The 17,695-nt window shown below is 41.6% G+C and overlaps 1 protein-coding gene across 1 annotated transcript in view; it reads right to left on the bottom strand.

Annotated features, from left to right (window-relative positions):
- Positions 1 to 377: 377 nt before the first annotated feature.
- Positions 378 to 17,695, bottom strand: part of LOC106806074 (voltage-gated potassium channel subunit beta-2-like) — a 34,191-nt gene continuing 16,873 nt past the window's right edge. The window contains exons 2-10 of the mRNA XM_014807921.1: positions 17,451 to 17,540; positions 16,387 to 16,430; positions 15,431 to 15,517; positions 6,590 to 6,675; positions 4,709 to 4,829; positions 4,245 to 4,345; positions 3,787 to 3,907; positions 3,356 to 3,406; positions 378 to 487 (exon numbers count right to left, since the gene is read on the bottom strand). Of these exons, the coding sequence (XP_014663407.1) occupies positions 378 to 487; positions 3,356 to 3,406; positions 3,787 to 3,907; positions 4,245 to 4,345; positions 4,709 to 4,829; positions 6,590 to 6,675; positions 15,431 to 15,517; positions 16,387 to 16,430; positions 17,451 to 17,540 (811 nt within the window). The remainder of the gene's footprint in view (positions 488 to 3,355; positions 3,407 to 3,786; positions 3,908 to 4,244; positions 4,346 to 4,708; positions 4,830 to 6,589; positions 6,676 to 15,430; positions 15,518 to 16,386; positions 16,431 to 17,450; positions 17,541 to 17,695) is intronic.

Below are 17,695 nucleotides of genomic sequence, written 5' to 3'. Positions count from 1 at the left end.
CGTTTGCACGAGTGGTAGTTTTTTCATAACTGTTCAGACATCGAATACAGTTCATTCGGACGTATTGACGAGCTTACAGTTGTTGGACGTGTTACGGTTGTTACCGCCGGTTGGGCCAGTAATGGTTCGGGCAGCGATATTACCAGTAGTCCCCAGCCGGATATCACGCATCGGAGTCAAAAGTTGAAAAGGCATCAGATTCTAGAGTACATGCGCGATAACGGCTGAGGTCAGAGCATATGCATTTGCACGACAAGAACGCCACTCCGGCAGTTGCTCGTGCTGTTATTGCACGCGGGCGGCATCTGCTCCAACACAGGCTGACATAAAAACATGAACTGCTTTGGCGCTTCGGCTACAGCGCAACGAGAGTTTCGTCACTGCAGATGCATGAGGTTAGCTCCTGCACGTCCTGACTCGAACGGAAGCGCGCGTTGCCCTGGAAGGTTTCCCTTGGGGGGCGACGGCGGCGCGACCTGCTTGTCACCTAGGGAAACAACATACACCATCGTTATTATGTTATGTGATCTACGAGCGGCGCCATTGCCCTAATTTACCTGGATCGCAGCAGGGACGCAGCGACATCTGGAATAGTAAATTCGGTGTTCCAAAACGTAATAGTAATGCTGCTGTGGGCGAGCCAAGGCGTGGAAAATAGAATATTCATTGAAATGGCGAGGGATATCAATCACTGAAAAGATATCTATACTCTATTAAATGATGGGGATCTTTATTCAATAACTGTGTCGCGTTAAGTCAATTCTGGATATATTGAACTACGGAATGGTTGGTGGGTTCGACGCCGATTGTAGTTGGAAGATAAAAAAAAAGAGGATGGGCTTGTGAGAAAGCGCTATGTCAGTCGGCAGTAGGATTGTACTAAGATAAACATTGTATACTGAATAATATAATAATATAATAATAATAATGATTAATAATAATAATATAAAATGTCAGGTTAAACTTGCCCAGAAATATCATGCTTTAATATAGGCCTACCTTTTATTGTAACATGCAGAAATGCTAGTTCCATAATTTATTCAGTAATTTTCGTAATGGCAAGATCTACAGTATGAGCTCAATAAGCTGCCATTCCATTCTATAGCATACTGTGGCACTTTATGTTTAGATTTTCATATGCTTAGTTAAAATAGTGTCCCACTAATGGTCAAATAAAAATGCATCATGTGAATAATCAGCATATCATTATTAAAGATATATATACTATATTATAATATATATATATATAATATATATATATCTTTAATAGGAACGCAAATAAAATGTCCAGCGTATGTTTTATAACATTTTTGTCAGCATTTTGCATTAAAGAATAAATTTTCGATTATGTACTTTACGTTTTGCATCGAACTACGATAATGTATACTTATAATATATATACATTATCGTAATGATGCAAACGCTAGAAGACATAATAAAAGTAATGTTATTTTTATATGCAAAATATGCTTGAAGAAAAAATGTTATAACATTACACTGGACAATTTTAATTGCGTTCCTTATATATAACAATAGAAAAATAAAACAATGTGCGATTGCGACAGCTTATGTTAATCATAAAGATACTGGTGACCAAGGTGCAACACTGTTTGTTTAAGTAATCACGAATAGGTAATAGCATAAGAAGGAGTAAACGTTGTTTTAGAACAACCTGGCGGTGAACACGGTATCGTCGGTTTTTGCCAGTATCGAATCTATTATCGGCCATGGATAAACGATGTAAGCTGGCGGGACCACCTTGGAAGAGACCACGCTCATAGAAAGTATTCTCCGGACTCACTCTTCTCTCTCTCACACACACACACAACACACATCACACACACGTGATCACACCACTGACAGGTGTACACACACACACTCTCTCTCTGTTCCTCTCTCTCTCGTCTCTCTCTCGTCTCTCTCTCTCTCCTCTCTCTCTCTTCTTTTCTCTTTTCTCTGTCTCTCTCATCTGCTCTCTCTCGTCTCTCTCTCTCTCTCTCTGTCTCTGTCTCTGTCTGCTTGCATCTAACTGTTCGTTCTGGCTATCTCTCTCTCGTTCAAAAATCTCCGTTGCTTGCTCGCGCGTCTCTGTATCTATTAATCTGTTAGGACATCCGTAAGGGAAAGGTAGCACTCTAGGACTCACTCTTTCTCACTTTCTCTCTCTCTTCTCTTCTCCCTCTTTCTCTCTCTCTCTCTCTCTCTCTCTCATCTCTCTACTCTCTGTCTCTGTCTCTGTCAGGTCTTGCGTCTAACCGTTCTGGCTATGCTCTCTCGTTTCTCAAAATTACTCGGCTTGCTCGCGCGCTCTCGTGCGTATCTATCTATCTACCTCTGTCACTCTTGTTTGGCTTTTATCCATCTTTTTTCCGCTCTTCCCCATCTCTATCTGTCTCTCCTCTCCCTCTCTCTCTCTCTGTGCTGTGTTCTGTCTTGTGTAACGTTCTGGCTCTCTCTCTTCGTTCTCACATTCTCCTCGCTTGCCTCGCGCGCTCTCTGTATCTATACTCATTCTACCCTTTACTTATCGTTTGCTTTCATCTCTCGTCTCTTCGGTCTCTCCGTCAGTCTCGGTGCTGCTGTTGTCGTCTCCGCCTCTCTCTCGTGTGCTGTCTCTCTCTCTCTCTCTCTCATTCTCTCTCTCTCCGTCTCTCTCTTGTCTGTCTGCATCTTAACCGTTCTGGGCTCTCTCTCGTTCTCACCACTCTCTCGCGTTGCTCGCGCCGCTCTCTGTAAGTCTATCCTATCTACTCTTCCACTCTCCTTTCTTTTTGACTTTCTCCTAACTGCCTCCTTCCTCCTCGCCTCTCCGGCTTGCCCACCAGCCCCTCTGTGCCCCACTCTTCCTTGTCATGTCGCTCCGTGCGCCCCCTCCTCTCCTCTCTCGTCCTCCTTCGTCCTGTCTTGCTTGTAACGTTCTGGCTGTCTCTCGTCTTCTCACACTCTCTCGCTTTGCTCAGCGCGCTCCATCTATACTATTCTACATCAGTACTCTCTCACTTTCTTTTGCTTTCATCCTCTCCTCTTTCCGTCTCTCCCCCATCTCTCTCTGTCTCTCGCCCTTATCTCCTGCTAGTCTCCCTACTATATATATCTCCCCCATTCTCTCTTGCTCTCACTCTAGAATATTATGACATTGTCCCTGTGTAGATACACAGCTACAGCAAAATGCTTGACAAAAAATCAACAACTATATCAATCGCAGTCATGCGATCCTATACATGTAAAGCGTGTACATCCAGTGCATAATATAATTATATAATATATACTATATATATTTATTAGTATATAAGGAACATTTTGAGCGATTTACCCTAAGGCGTAGCTGTATGTTTACGTTAGAAGCTGCTGCTACCTGCTAGCGCCCAGTACGGCACACTTGCACTTGTTATTCTTCCACACGACGCTAGTGAAAATATACACGCGGCCATTTGATGACTCATAGTAATCTATGTGTATTAGGCAATAATAGCTATTATATATATATATATATATATAAACAAAGTCAAATTATAGAATAAGCGTGTTTAAAATTTAATTAACAAGCTTTCAAGTTTACATCTCTTCATCCGGTCAGCAGACATAATGGACATATATAATATCGTATAGATTTTTTTGCAGAAAATCAAGATACTTAAACAAGTCGTGTAAAATGTTACTTGTTATAGTTATCTAGTTGCTAATTTTTACATGTATAGATTGTTTGTTTTGTCTATTGTTGTCTATAGCTAGGTAACATAGGTATGTAACCTAGGTATTGCTTTCAAATGAAAACAGCGCTCTCACCGATACAAAGTTGTGCAAGCGAACACTCAAGCTTGTCGGCAATGGCGGCGATTTCTCGTAGCTGCTGCTGTTTCCGCCTACCTTCATCACTGAGTATCTTCTCCTTTAACCATTCATAGCTCTGCGAACGATTAAATAAAACACAGCTGTAGTGCGAGAGCCAGTCACTGTGCATATCTCAAGTAGGAAAGGTTAATACGATCCAAAACTGCGGTTAAAAGTTTAATCGCACTTGATTCTGACTAGTAACACCGTGACAATATAATGATTAGTATAGTCAATACAAAATGTATTAAAATGACTATCATTATCGTTATTATTATTATTATTATTATTATTATTATTATTATTATTACTATCATAATCATTATAATCAGCATCATTATCATTTTTGTGGTATAGGCAGTGGTAAATCATGTCATACTTTATATAATTATGAATTTATTGCAGATAGTTACAGGAACCTTTATTGCTGCCCGGGAGTGAAGGGGGACGCCATCGTCGTACTTCCCTGTGAGAAATCCACAGGCGAGAGGTGACCAGGTCATCGTGCCGACACCTTAACCAGAACCGGAAACACGTGTTACTATAGCATTTGCGATCGGTCAGATGGATCTAGTTCAGAGTATGGGCGAGGCCGGTTAGACCTTCCATTCTTTCAGGCGTATATGAATGAGAGACATTCATGTACCGTACTCATCTCTCGTTACTGATGTGCTCTACCCAACATTCATATACTTATATCTCATATAATATACTTATATTCGTCCGATTTAAAAAAAAATTTAATAATTAAAATTTTAAACTCGCCGATAATCGGTTTTTTCCTCGACTAGGAATTTTCTGCCTGCACAGTTATAGGTGCAAGATATGGTAGAACACCAGAGAGCGCTGTGGTAGATGTGTTCATGATTTTACGCACCTATTTTGAAGAATAACTCTGCCATGTTGAGCTCTACCTTGTCACGCTGGAAAAGGTTGTATTCGGCTTGCTCTGCTATCGGAGGTATCAGGTTGAATTGCCGAGCTACTGAGTACGCTTCCTGCAAACGCACCACACGACATAAGTTACCATGTAGCAACGGAAGATGGCGCCACCTCATCACGCTGTTTTATAGGGAGTCTTGAATGGCTTGGGCCTTAATTACTCGTGTGAACTGATATAACGGATTTTTCAACACGAGAGTAAGGCCACTATGAATAGCTATGCGTAGCGGCGTAGTGATATAACACAGTCCTCAAATTGTGAACCCATTTTGTTCCCGAATTGTATTCGTGCGAAAGTCGATTTTAGAAAACAAAATTGAAAACACAGTTCGTTGGATCGTGTTCGATTAGATTTTTTCTCGAAATACTCACTAAACATGGGGCGTTATTTGAACGTTCGAATGTTTATAACTTAACAACGACTCTCTGCAGTAGTGGCGCATTGCACGCGAAACCTTCGAGTATAGTGCCTTGTTCTAGTTTTTCTTGATTATTTCAAGCTGTTCAAGTATCTCAATTCTTAATGATCTCAAAAACAAATAAACGACCGAGATTGATGTTGTGGCCACAAGTGTTAATTACGTTATCTCTAGAAACAGGATATAGAAATACTTTGGTTGCTTGTTGTTTGCTAAAACACGTACCCGCCGTGCTAATAAGTGAATATTCACTAAATAAATGAATCGTCTAACGCTGCGTGTCGTGTTTTCGTGCCAAGCGCTTAATCATTGCTTCGCGGAATTCACGCAGGCAGGGTTATGCAAAACAGCAATCTATGTAATTCTTTGCAGTTTCTTTGACGCTTGGGTTGGTGCTGTAGCTTAAATTGTTGTCGCGACAGGCGCCATTCCGCAAATCTTCTCGCGTGACGTCTTTAAGAAGTGAAGGTCATTCAATGAGCTACTGATGCCATCGCGTGACCGTATATCGCTAGTCCATAACATTTCCTAACCCTTTCCTCATATTGCATTTAGTTACGCTTAACTTCACATGTCGGCTTTGTTATATATATTTATCAGGAGTTAATGAGACAAATTTGTCTCATTAACTCCTGATATTATGTATATATATATATATATATGTGTGTGTGTGTGTGTGTGTGTGTGTGTGGTGTGTGTGTGGTGTGTGTGTGCGTGTGTGTGGCGCGCGCGCGCAGACGAAGTGTGTGTGTGTGTGTGTGTGTGTGTGTGTGCGCGCGCGCGTGCGCGCGTGTGTGCGCGTGCGAACTGTAAGGAAGTTTCTATAGCAACGAGCTAGATTGTTGAATCACTAAATGTGTGTACGATGCGAAAATTATAAAAAAATTTAATTAGGTAGAGCGTTAATATGAGCAATCTATTCGAGGTCGCAAGACATATCTAATCATACATTCCGTACGCAAGCACTACGGAACATAAGCAGCGCTGCTTCTATGGGAAGAAGCTAGGATTAAAACACGCGTAAAATTCCATTTTCAGAGAGAAATGGAAAGCTTAAGCCTAAGCCGATAAGAGGAATGAAGAGTGGAGATAGTGTGAGCAACAGAGAAAACACAAAAAGATGGGTAAGAAAAGAGAGAGAGAGAAATATTCAGGAAAGGGGTAAAATAGGAGAAAAGAGGGGTTAAGGTTGAGTAAAGTCGTAAGAGATATAAATTCCAAGAAGAATTTGATACAGCATTCTAACCTAGTTTATTGTAGATTACCCACACTGGTTAACGAACGACTGCATGGTACATGATATTTGCAGTGATCGTGTCACACCCTGTCACACACACTACCTACCTGTGTGGTTGTGTGTGTGTGACAAGGAGGGACTTAATGCTAGCGCATCTCACCATGATTTCTATTGGCGCCCAGCGTGACGTGCCCCAGTACATCGTCCATCCTTGATTGATAGCGTACGTGAACGACCGAACAATCTCTGCAAGGCAATTGATAACCGCAGATCAAGGAATATATAACTCGTGACGACTAGCAGTAATTCGATAAGTGCGTTTAGTCGACGTTTGTTCGCCATGCGCCGACGATAGAGAGAAACTCAGCGAATGGATTTTCATGCATAAATTATTACCGATACCGTACGTTTTATTGTTATAAATAATATGCGCCATAAACTACTTTCGAATCGTGCGTGTTTCTCATGTGACTACAAGAATTTTACGCTATCGTGAATTCACAGTGCGCAGCAAGGAAATACGGTCACGTGACGGAGGAATTGAACCATGCGTCATGTAAAACATAAGAAAGCAACTGTTATCTTATTGATACTATAAGCTGGATATACCCTTTCAAGCTGGATATGCACAATAGAGCTATAGCGTATACGTTTCTAAATTAGACGGTAACCATAGAATTATCCCGCCATTGCTGAATGGAGTTCTCTACACTGCGTGCGTAGTAACGTGCCAAGGAAGTCCCGCTTGATAACACAGTTAGGAACATGTTCATTGTATATAGAAGATAATAGTCGTACATGGTTCACTCATGCGCACACATTGTTATAGTCGCCTCTGTCTGTGTAACCACCATTATAATGTCCAGGATAACCACTATTATATAACGGCATTGCTTCCTAAACATTTCCCCTTATTAACTTTCGTTTTGCTTATATAACTGCTTGCTGTATCACATTATTTCCTGATTCCGTATAACATATGCTACTCCTTCGTGTGATTACATCGTTTTCAGTCTCCAGTTCTCTGCATTGCTCTACGCTGATTTAATTAATAATTTGCGCTCGTCTTCACTGATCGCTATGTAAACTTTAACGGATTGCAGCGTCATGAAGACAGAATTGGGCGGTAATCCATTTCATACCCTACAATTGGCAAGTTGACCGCATACCATGTGCTGTACGAAGCGCGTGTGTCTAATCATGTTTCGCTGATTTCGTCTTTGCAGCTCGCCTCATGTATTATACATGCAAAGCCCATTGTTATATATAATTCATAATGTGTAGAGAATTCTTCAATTTGAAAATTATCGGAGGGAGTGGATGCGCGTTAAATTGGGTCACCTATATATGAATAGGCGTGAACACCGCTTGCAGCTAGGAAGAATTGATCGGCCGCGAGAAACAGAGAATGCGTGAGCAGCATATGAGACGAGAGAAAAACGACACGGCCTGTTTATCCCTATTTGCATTCGAAAGTACTGCAGCACTAACTGGGTAATGCTATCCCCCTGGCGTGGAGGGAGGTGACCGCAACGTGGCAGCACTAGTATTGGGATAGGGATTGGGATAGGGTTAGGATTAGGGTTAGGGTTAGGGTTAGGGTTAGGATTAGGGTTAGGGTTAAGGTTTTTGCATTATGATATCTGTCCTCACACCATAGATTAATTTTTGTGGATCACAATGCCTATATATAGCGCGGCGAGACATATATATTTAGTGTGAGGGTTAGTGTTGGCGGTGTTGGAGTGAGGTTTACCGTTAGGGTTAACGTTTTGAACGTCATCGTCAACGTTATCACGTGACCTCCCTCCACGCCCGGAGGATAGCAACACCCTAACTTAACAGCTTCAACCGTCCGACATTGTCAATTTATGATAATCAAGTGCGTTACGTGTAGGAAATACGCTAGTCGGTTGAACAGTTGGTGTAATACATACAAACCAGAGTCATTCATCAGTATTCATTGCTCGTTTTTTTAATTACCAAGGCCGTTGGGGAATTGTATATGACGCTTATACGTCTGTGTATAATCAGTAAAGAAATTTCGGAAGGTAATTAATAACGCGAACAACTTAACGACGACACTTTCAGAGGACATTGTATTCGAGTTTTTATTTAGCAGGAACGTAAGCATGCTGTCGTTTTAGCTAATTTGCTGTGACAGCTATAGTGACTGATGTTTAACGCGGGTTTGACAGCGCTAAGAGGAGTATCTACTGCGCTACACATTCAGCCATCTTACCGTGTGCACTGCTGCCCTACTGCACCCCTGGTGTGGTGATTTAACTCATATAACTGCAGTAATGATGACGACGATGATGATGATGATGATGAGAGGATGCGAGAGGAGAGGGGGAGAGTGGGGTGAGGAGGGCGAAAGAGTAATATAATAATATTATTTATTACTTATTCATTATTTTATTATTATTATTTTGTTATTATTATTCATATTCTTATTATTATACCAATAGCCACAAGAACATGATAGGACAGCGTCGAGCGATACACAACGACGCGATGATGATGCATGTTGATTGATGATATGCGATAATTAACAGTATACTTCTTGGGGTGTAGGATCGGGTCTATTTGCGACGACGTCGACGTTATTCAGTTGTAGTCGCTTCCCCGGTGAGCACGCCATCCTGCAGAGTGACAGGTGCTTTATTAATCCGTGCATGGTACATTACTGAGCAGGCAGGGATCTGTTTCAGGAGGGGACGGTGCGCGTGGGAGTGGGGGATATTTGGTGAGGGTGTACCAAAGGCCGCGCGGTGTCGGGGGTCCCATTTTTCTAGTATCATAGATCAGAAGTACTATAATATTTATAATAATCCTATATATCGAATTCTAATTTATTAATAATATATTTTATTATTCCCTCCTGTACATTATGTAGTGGCTTGAATGGGGGGGGGGGGGTTGCTAACTCACCTTTCTAGTATGTGGCCACTGCCTAAGGTCTTGGTCCAAACTGATAATATTAAGTACCAGTATGTCGCCAGGTCTAATATAGAGTGAGGGGAACTATTTGCTGCGAGTTTGAGTTGTATATTATCGAAAGTATATAGGTACGCTGGACTGACTGAAAGTTGCTGTGTATTTGGCTGTATGCATGCTGTGCAGCTGATAGGTGCTGTGCATATTATTTTTCAGATAGTGCTACTGTAACAATTGTCATAGTATTCAATTTGATTCACTATTTTATTCATTTTTCATTCATATTGAGTTTATATGCGCAAAGCGCCGTCAAGCATGCCATAAGATACTTCTAATTTAGATTTAGATTGATAAAGATTTTCGTTGATGAATTACGTATTCGTTGACTACTATCGCGTGTTCCACACTACTCGGGTAGGACGTGTGACAGCTGGGTATATGCGACTCAAACGTCATTAATACTGGCGTTGGTCCCATCACTAGCGTGGTTTTATGCACGTTACTTCTCGGCTGCGGAGCAACAGCGCAATGTCTCTTGTTATATTCGTGTATACCTTCGGGATGATTGTGCTTGGGTTTTAGTCATTCTCTGTTCGGCACTGACAATGTTACTTCGTTTATAAGCGTGATGTCTGCACGCATGAGTGAGTTACATGGCGTCTCTATGTGTAGTTTGCCGTTTATCTGATCCACACGTACTTGACCCGTGTTTAATATAAGCTGATGGTAATAAACATTATTTGCTTCCAGTACTAGGTTTTATTGTTTATGATTACTCTTTACCCGTATTGATACATTTTGGTTTACGGTATTAACTATGCGCGCGGCCAGGCTGGATTTGGTGCTCACTCTTTCCCAATGCTTTTATTATATATTTTTTTCTGTCATAGTTCGTGCACAAAGCTTGCGTTGTGTTGAGGGTTGGTGCAGAGGACATTCACCCGGCATTTACGGTGAATTATTGGCGCGTATAGAGATTATAAATTGAGCCGTTCGGCCGCCCGGTAGAGTAATTAAGTTTAAGTTCAACTGTTGCATTTATTGACGCATTATTTTATTTTGAACGTTACGTTGCTTTTTGCCTCTGTCGCCTCGGCTATTATGTGTATGAATGTTCCCGCTCCTGTTTTCCCGTACCGCGCGTCCCTTCGTGCTAGATCTGGATCATCACTGGCTCGCAAATATGTTGCCTGGTCTCAACGCAGTCTCTATGTCGCTCTAATCTATAGTCCCAAAAGAGCACGCGTAAATCTGGGGACGCGCCAACACTACCTCACGGCATTAAAGAGAATGCACACAAAAGACCCGATAGAACATACATTTTACAATTTATAAATAGCCGGATGTTTCTCTCGTGACAATTATTTAAAAGATGAGGTGGCGAAAAGTCGCGACATTAAGCATAGGATTATGGTCGCCATAGTTGCGACCATCTTTGATGAAGCCAAGCAGCATTGAACGTTCCGATGTTGAATGCCGCGAGTTATTTAGCAGGCGTCTACTGCGGTCTCAAAGGCTACGGATTTAAAACTCGCCTGGAAAACGCCAGGTTAATTTATCGCCAATTGTGTAGAGCGGTGGCATCACAATGCGAAATATCCAGTGCTTGTATTATCGTGTGGTACTGACCATTCCGGCCCCAGTAGATCTTCGTTGTTGACTATGTGTAATTGATGTGCTCGTTCTTTTTCTTCATGTGTTTCGAGCCTTATCTCTGCACTTAGAAATCAGTAGTAGAAATGATCAATACACGACGACCTATTTTAGTATGAACAATGCTCAAAACATGCTGCTCTTTTATCTATCTATTGTCCTATCAATCCATCCCTCTTCCGCCCTACTCTCTCTCTTTCCCCCTCTCTCCTCTCCTCCCTCTCTCCCTCTCTCGCCTTCTCCCCCTTCTCTCACTTCTCTCCTCTCTCCCTCTCTCCCTCTCTCCCTCATATCCTCCTCTCTCTCGTCCCTTTCGCCTTTTCTCCCTCTCTCCCCTCATCTCTCTTCTCCTCTCTTCCCCCTCTTCCTGTCTTCTTCTCCTCTTTCCTTCTCCTCTCTTCCCCCTCTCTCCTCTCTCCTCTTCCTCTTCATCTCTCTCTCTCCCTCTCGCCTCTCTCCCTTCTCTCTTCCTCGTCTCCTCTCTCCCTCCCTCATCCTCATCCATCATCATACCATCCATCATCTCATATCCTCCATCCATCATACCTATCATCCTCATCCGATCCATATCCTCCATCATGCATTCATCATCCATTATCATATCATCCAATCCATCTATCATCCATCATCATCCATCCATCCATCCATCATTCATCTCCATCTCATCCAGTCCATTCCTCATCATCCATCATCATCTCATTCCTCATCACATTTCTCCATGCCATCATCCATCCCATCATCTCAGTCCATCATTCATCACGTCCATCATAATCTCAATCAATCGAATTATCAATTCAAATCAATCAACTCAATCATCAATCAATCATCATCAATCATCAATGCATTCAATAATCAATCATTCAATCAATCATCAATCCTCCTCCTATCACCTCATCCAATCCATCAGTCCATCCATCCATCGCCTCCATCCAGCCATCCATCCATCATCATCTCCATCATCATCGTTCATCATCCATCCCATCCATTCATCCATCATCATCATCCTTCCTCACTCCTCCATCTCTATCTATCTATTCGTTATCTATCTATTAGTCTACTCTATCTTATCTATCTATTATGTGATTATCTATATATATATCTCATCCTATTTATCTTTATATCTATATTTCTATATATCTATCTATTCTACTTCTTATTCTATCCTCTCTTATCTTCTATCTATCTGTCTATTTCTATCATAAAGGAGTTCGATCTTTTATCTATTATTTCTATCAAACGATTCGATCTATACGTCTATCCTCATCATCGATCCATCTTTCTTTTCTTCCGTTCTATCTTTTGTTCTTCCTTTTTTTTTGTTTCGTATTAGCATCTTACTCTATTCTATCTGTTCATTGTTTTTTTGTCTATTCTGTCAGGTCTTGTTGTGGTGTGTTTGTCTGTCTGTTTTGCTTGTGGTGTTTGTCTGGTCTGTTGTTGTGATGTTATTTCTGCCTGATTTGTTTGTGTGTTTGTTGGTCTGATCTGTCTGTTCTGTCCTGTCTGTCTGTCTGTCGGCTTCTGTTGGTCTGGCCTGTCTGTCTGGTTGTCTATGTCTGGGCACTGTCCTTGTCCGCGTCTGTCTATGCGTTCGTCCCTGCCCTCGCCTCCCGCTCAGGCTCCTTCCTTCCCTCCCTCCTCCTCCCTCCCCTCCCTCCCTCCTCCCTCCCTCCTCCCATCCTCCCTCCTCCTCCTTTCCTTCTCTCTCTTCTCTCTCTCTCTCTATCTTCTCTCTCTCTCTCTCTCTCTTCGTCTCTCTCTTCTCGTTCTCTCTCTTCTCGCCTCCCTCCGCTCCTCCGGACTCCCTCCTCCCATCATCCATCATCCATTCCAGTCATCCATCATCCAATCCTCATTCCATCCTATCATCCAACGTCGCATCCATCATCATCCATCATTCTCTTCCATCCATCCATCATGAATCCTCCATCGATCACTCCATCATCCATCGATCCATTCCATCCTCCATCATCATCACTCCATCATCACCATCATCCATCCATCCAGAGCCATCATCCATCCATCCACCATCCCATCCTCATCCTTCATCCATCCAATCATCCTCCATCACCTAATCCATCCAATCCATCTAATCAATCAATCATAATCAATCATTCAATCAATCATCACTCATCAATCGAATCAATCATCAATCATCAGATCATCATCCATCCATCATCTATCCATCAATCCATCCAGTCGTCCTATCAATCTTCCGATCATCGATTATCCTCATCCTTCATTTATCATCCATCATCAACATCATCTCAGTCCATCATCCAATCATACGCATCAATCCAGTCGATCCATATCCATCCAGTCTCTATTATCTATCTTCTATTATACTATCCTATTTCTATCTATCTATCTATCTATCTATCTATCTATCTATCTGTCTATCTATCTATCTATCAAACGATCGATCTATTTATCTATCTATCTATCTATCAAACGATCGATCTATCCATCTATCCATCCATCCATCCATCCATCCATCCTTCCTTTCTTCCTTCTATCTTTCTTTCTTCTTCTTTTTCTTTTGTTTCTATTTAGCAATCTATCTATCTATCTGTTCATTGTCTATCTGTCTATCTGTCAGTTTGTTGTGTGTGTTTGTCTGTCTGTTTGCTTGTGTGTTTGTCTGTCTGTTTGTTTGTGTGTTTATCTGCCTGTTTGTTTGTGTGTTTGTCTGTCTGTCTGTCTGTCTGTCTGTCTGTCTGTCTGTCTGTCTGTCTGTCTGTCTGTCTGTCTGTCTGTCTGTCTGTCTGTCTGTCTGCCTGTCTGTCTGTCTGTCTGTCTGTGTCCTTGTCCGCCGTCTGTCTATTCGTTCGTCCGTCTGTCCGGCCGTCCATCTCGTTATCTCCCTATATATGCACATATTGAATAGCGTGCACGCGTACACTTACGAAAAGGTAAGAGAAGAGAAAAACAATTTATATTTATCTCGTTAGTTATCCCCTTATAATCGTTATTTATATAGCGTCTATTTATATAATATGTGGACAATTCTGCGTTGAAAATCAAATGGTCTCAGACTTTTATGGAATGTCCACGAGAGAGCTACCGTGCTCATAAAATGAAAGAAAGGAGTGTTATATAAGGAGCGCGAACAGGGGAAGGACAGCGACGACCGTCCATCGGGGATCTAGAGTACAACAAAGATGGCGCACACGTAGGAATTAATTTGACAGATAAATAGAGTAGTAGTTCTTCAAGACCGATACGCCTCCGCGCTTATAAAGAGAAAATAACCGAATGTGACGATATTACAACGAGACGAGTGAAGGAACCAAAATAATGAAGCGAGCGCTACGAATCTACGATGACATGAGAGAGGGCCACGCCAGCTCTAGAAATCCCAGCTACATCTATAAATGCTGAGCTTGTAATATAGAATGAAACATGTAGGAATCTGCAATCTATCTAGTCTGGAATCTATTTAGATGTATAAACCCATGCAATTTGATGGATTTTGCCCTATTCAACACCCAGCATGTTTGGTTGGCATTTCACAATAGAATTGCTTGCGGGCATATCTGTCGACAATGATTTATTTGCAAGCTAGCGGCTAAATAATACTCTGCTTATCCATCCATTAATCCATCCACCCATCTATTTAACTGTCCGTCCGTTCGTCCGTCCGTTTGTTCGTCCGTCCGTCCGTCAGTCTGTCTGTCCTGCCATCCGTGCGTGCGTCCGTCCGTCCGTCCGTCCGCGCGTCTTTCTCCTATCTTACTATATCCCAGTGTCGGCGGATTTGGAGATTATATGGCCCATAGATCTAACACGCGCTCTCTGTTATTAGAAAATTTATATTAAATTTACGCTCTGTAACCATCCAATTAAATTTACCTGGGCAACAAAAGTCAGTCACCAATTTAACATAGTTTCTAATAACAACTGCAAGAAAGCGGCATATAACGGTATAACAAACAAATATAATATGTATATTTGTATAACATATATTGTATTATATTGTATTATACTGTATTGTATTGTATTGTACGTATTGTATTGTATTGTATTGTACAATATATATGTTATATTGTATTATATTGTATAACATATATTGTATATTATTTCATTATGTATAACAAAAATAGTAGCAACAAACAACCGTAAGCGTAAAATCACTGCGTTTATCGTTTTTACCACATCGGCGCCACCAGCATCAGCGTTTGCAGCCTCGGATAACTTTCTGCATGCCACGTGTGTGGCAGCCTTTCGTCGAATATCCAGATGAGACGGGATACTTGCGTTGTTGTTGTTGTTATTGTTATTATTATTAATAATATTATTATTATAAACCACATTGCCAACAACGAAATGTAGGACAACGACGACGATAACAACAACGAAGACGATGATGATGATGTTGATGATGATGATGACGATAATAACAGTATACCTTCCATTGGGGTGTAGGGATCGGGTCTATTTGCGAACACGACGTCGACGTATTCCAGTTGTAGTCGCTCCAGTGAAGCACGCAATCCTGCAGAAGTGACAGCGTAGCTTTATACATCCCGTCGCAAGGCTACAACATACCTGAGCAGGGCCGGATCTAGCTTTCAGGAGACGGGGGTGGGAGTGGGGGATATTTGAGTGAAGGCGTACCAAAGGCACGCGGTGCTAGGGGGTCCCCATTTTACTAGTATCATAGCATCAGAAGTAAATAATAATATATAATATATAATCTATATAATCGACATTAATAATCTATTAATAATATATTATTATTCACTCCTGATAACATTAGTCAGTGGCTGAACTGGGGGGGGGGGGTTGCAACTCCCAACCTCTTCTAGATGGGCCACTGCTAAGATCTTCCACAACATCGTATAAGTACCAGAATGTCGCCAGGTTACATATAGCGTGAGGCGAACATATATTGCTGCGAGTATTGAGTTGTATATTAAATCGAAAAGTCATATAGGTACGCTGGACTACTGAAACTGCTGTGCATATTGTGCTGTGCATGCTGTGCAGCTGAAGTGCTGTGCATATTATTTTCAGATAGTGAACTACTGTAAAACAATAGTCACAGTTATTCATTATTCACATTCTTATTCATTTCTCATATCATATTGATATACTATGCCAAGGCGTCAACGCAAATGCCATAAGGAAACATTCTAACAATTTTAGATTTAGATGATACAAGCATTTGTATATGAATTACTATCGTGACATAGCGCAGTTTCCACACATACATCGAGCTAGACAGTACAGTGGGTACATATGCGACTCGTACATGAATACTGCGTTGAGTCCCACACTAGACGTGGTTCATTATGACACCGTTACTTCTCGGCCGCGAAGACAACAGCGCAATGTCCACTTTCGTTTATCACGTGTAAATACCTTCGATGATGTGCTTGCGTGATAGTCCCTTCTCTGTCTCCGCACTGAAAAATGTTCACTACGTTATACGTTGATGTCTGCACGCATGAAGTAGAAGTTAATGCGCTCTCTATGACGTTGCCGTTCCTATCCTGTACCACACGTACTTGACCCGTTTTAATAATAAACTGATGGTAAATAAACACAAATTCTGCTTAGTACCTAGGTTTTAGTGTTTATGATGTACTCTCTTACCCCGTACTGACTACAAATTTGGTACGGTATTAAACTAGCGCGCGCCAGGCTGGATTTGGTGCTCACTCTTTCCCACATGCTTTATTTTTCTGTCATAGTTCGTGCACACAAGCTTGCGTGTGTTGAGACTGTGTGTTGCAGAGGAACATTCAACCCGCATTTACGTGAAAGTAATTGGCGATATAGAGTATATAAACATTGAAACCTTGGTAGTAATTAAGTTAAGTTCAACTTGCATTTATTGACCATTATTTTATTATTGAAACGGTTTACGTTGCTTGTGCCATGTACGGGCGCCTACATACCGGCTATAAATGTGTACTGAATGCTTGCCTAGATCTAATCAATACACTTGCTCGCAAATAATTAGTGCCGTCTCAACGAGTCTCTATGTGTTCGTCCTCTAATCTAATAGCATACGAGCAACGCGTAAATCGAACGCGCAACACATACCTACACGAGCATAAAAGAACGAAAATGCACACAAAAGCAACCAGATAGAAAATACAATTTTAAAATAATAAATAGCCGGATGTTTCTCGCGTGACAATAATTTACAAATTGCGTAGGCGACACAAAGTAACGGAGACAATTTAAAGCAATCGGATTATGGTACGCATAGTTGGCCACTCGAATGAAGCCAAGCAAAGCATTGAACGTCGCTGCTAGAATGCCCGCGAGTTCATTGTACGCACGGCGTCTACGCAAGGTCTCAAAGGCCACGGATTTAAAAAACTCGCACTGGAAAACGCCAGGTTAATTATCGCATTGTGTAGAGCGTGGCCATCACCACATGAGAATATCAGTGCTGTATATCGCTGCGTACTGACCTTCCGCCCCAGTAGATCTTCGTTGTTACTATGTAACTTGATCTCCTCCATTCTTTCTTCTTCAATGTGTTTCCGAGCACTATCTCTGCACTACGAATCAGAGTAAGAAATGATATAATACATACAACGACATATATTAGATACACATCTCACAAAAATGTTGCTTTATTATCTATCTATCCATCCATCCATCCATCCCTCTCTCCCTCTCTCCCTCTCTCCCTCTCTCCCTCTCTCCCTCTCTC

Source organism: Priapulus caudatus, unplaced genomic scaffold (assembly GCF_000485595.1).
Source record: "Priapulus caudatus unplaced genomic scaffold, Priapulus_caudatus-5.0.1 Scaffold140, whole genome shotgun sequence".
NCBI lineage: Eukaryota > Metazoa > Priapulida > Priapulimorpha > Priapulimorphida > Priapulidae > Priapulus > Priapulus caudatus.
This window is presented reverse-complemented; position numbering and strand designations above follow the sequence as displayed.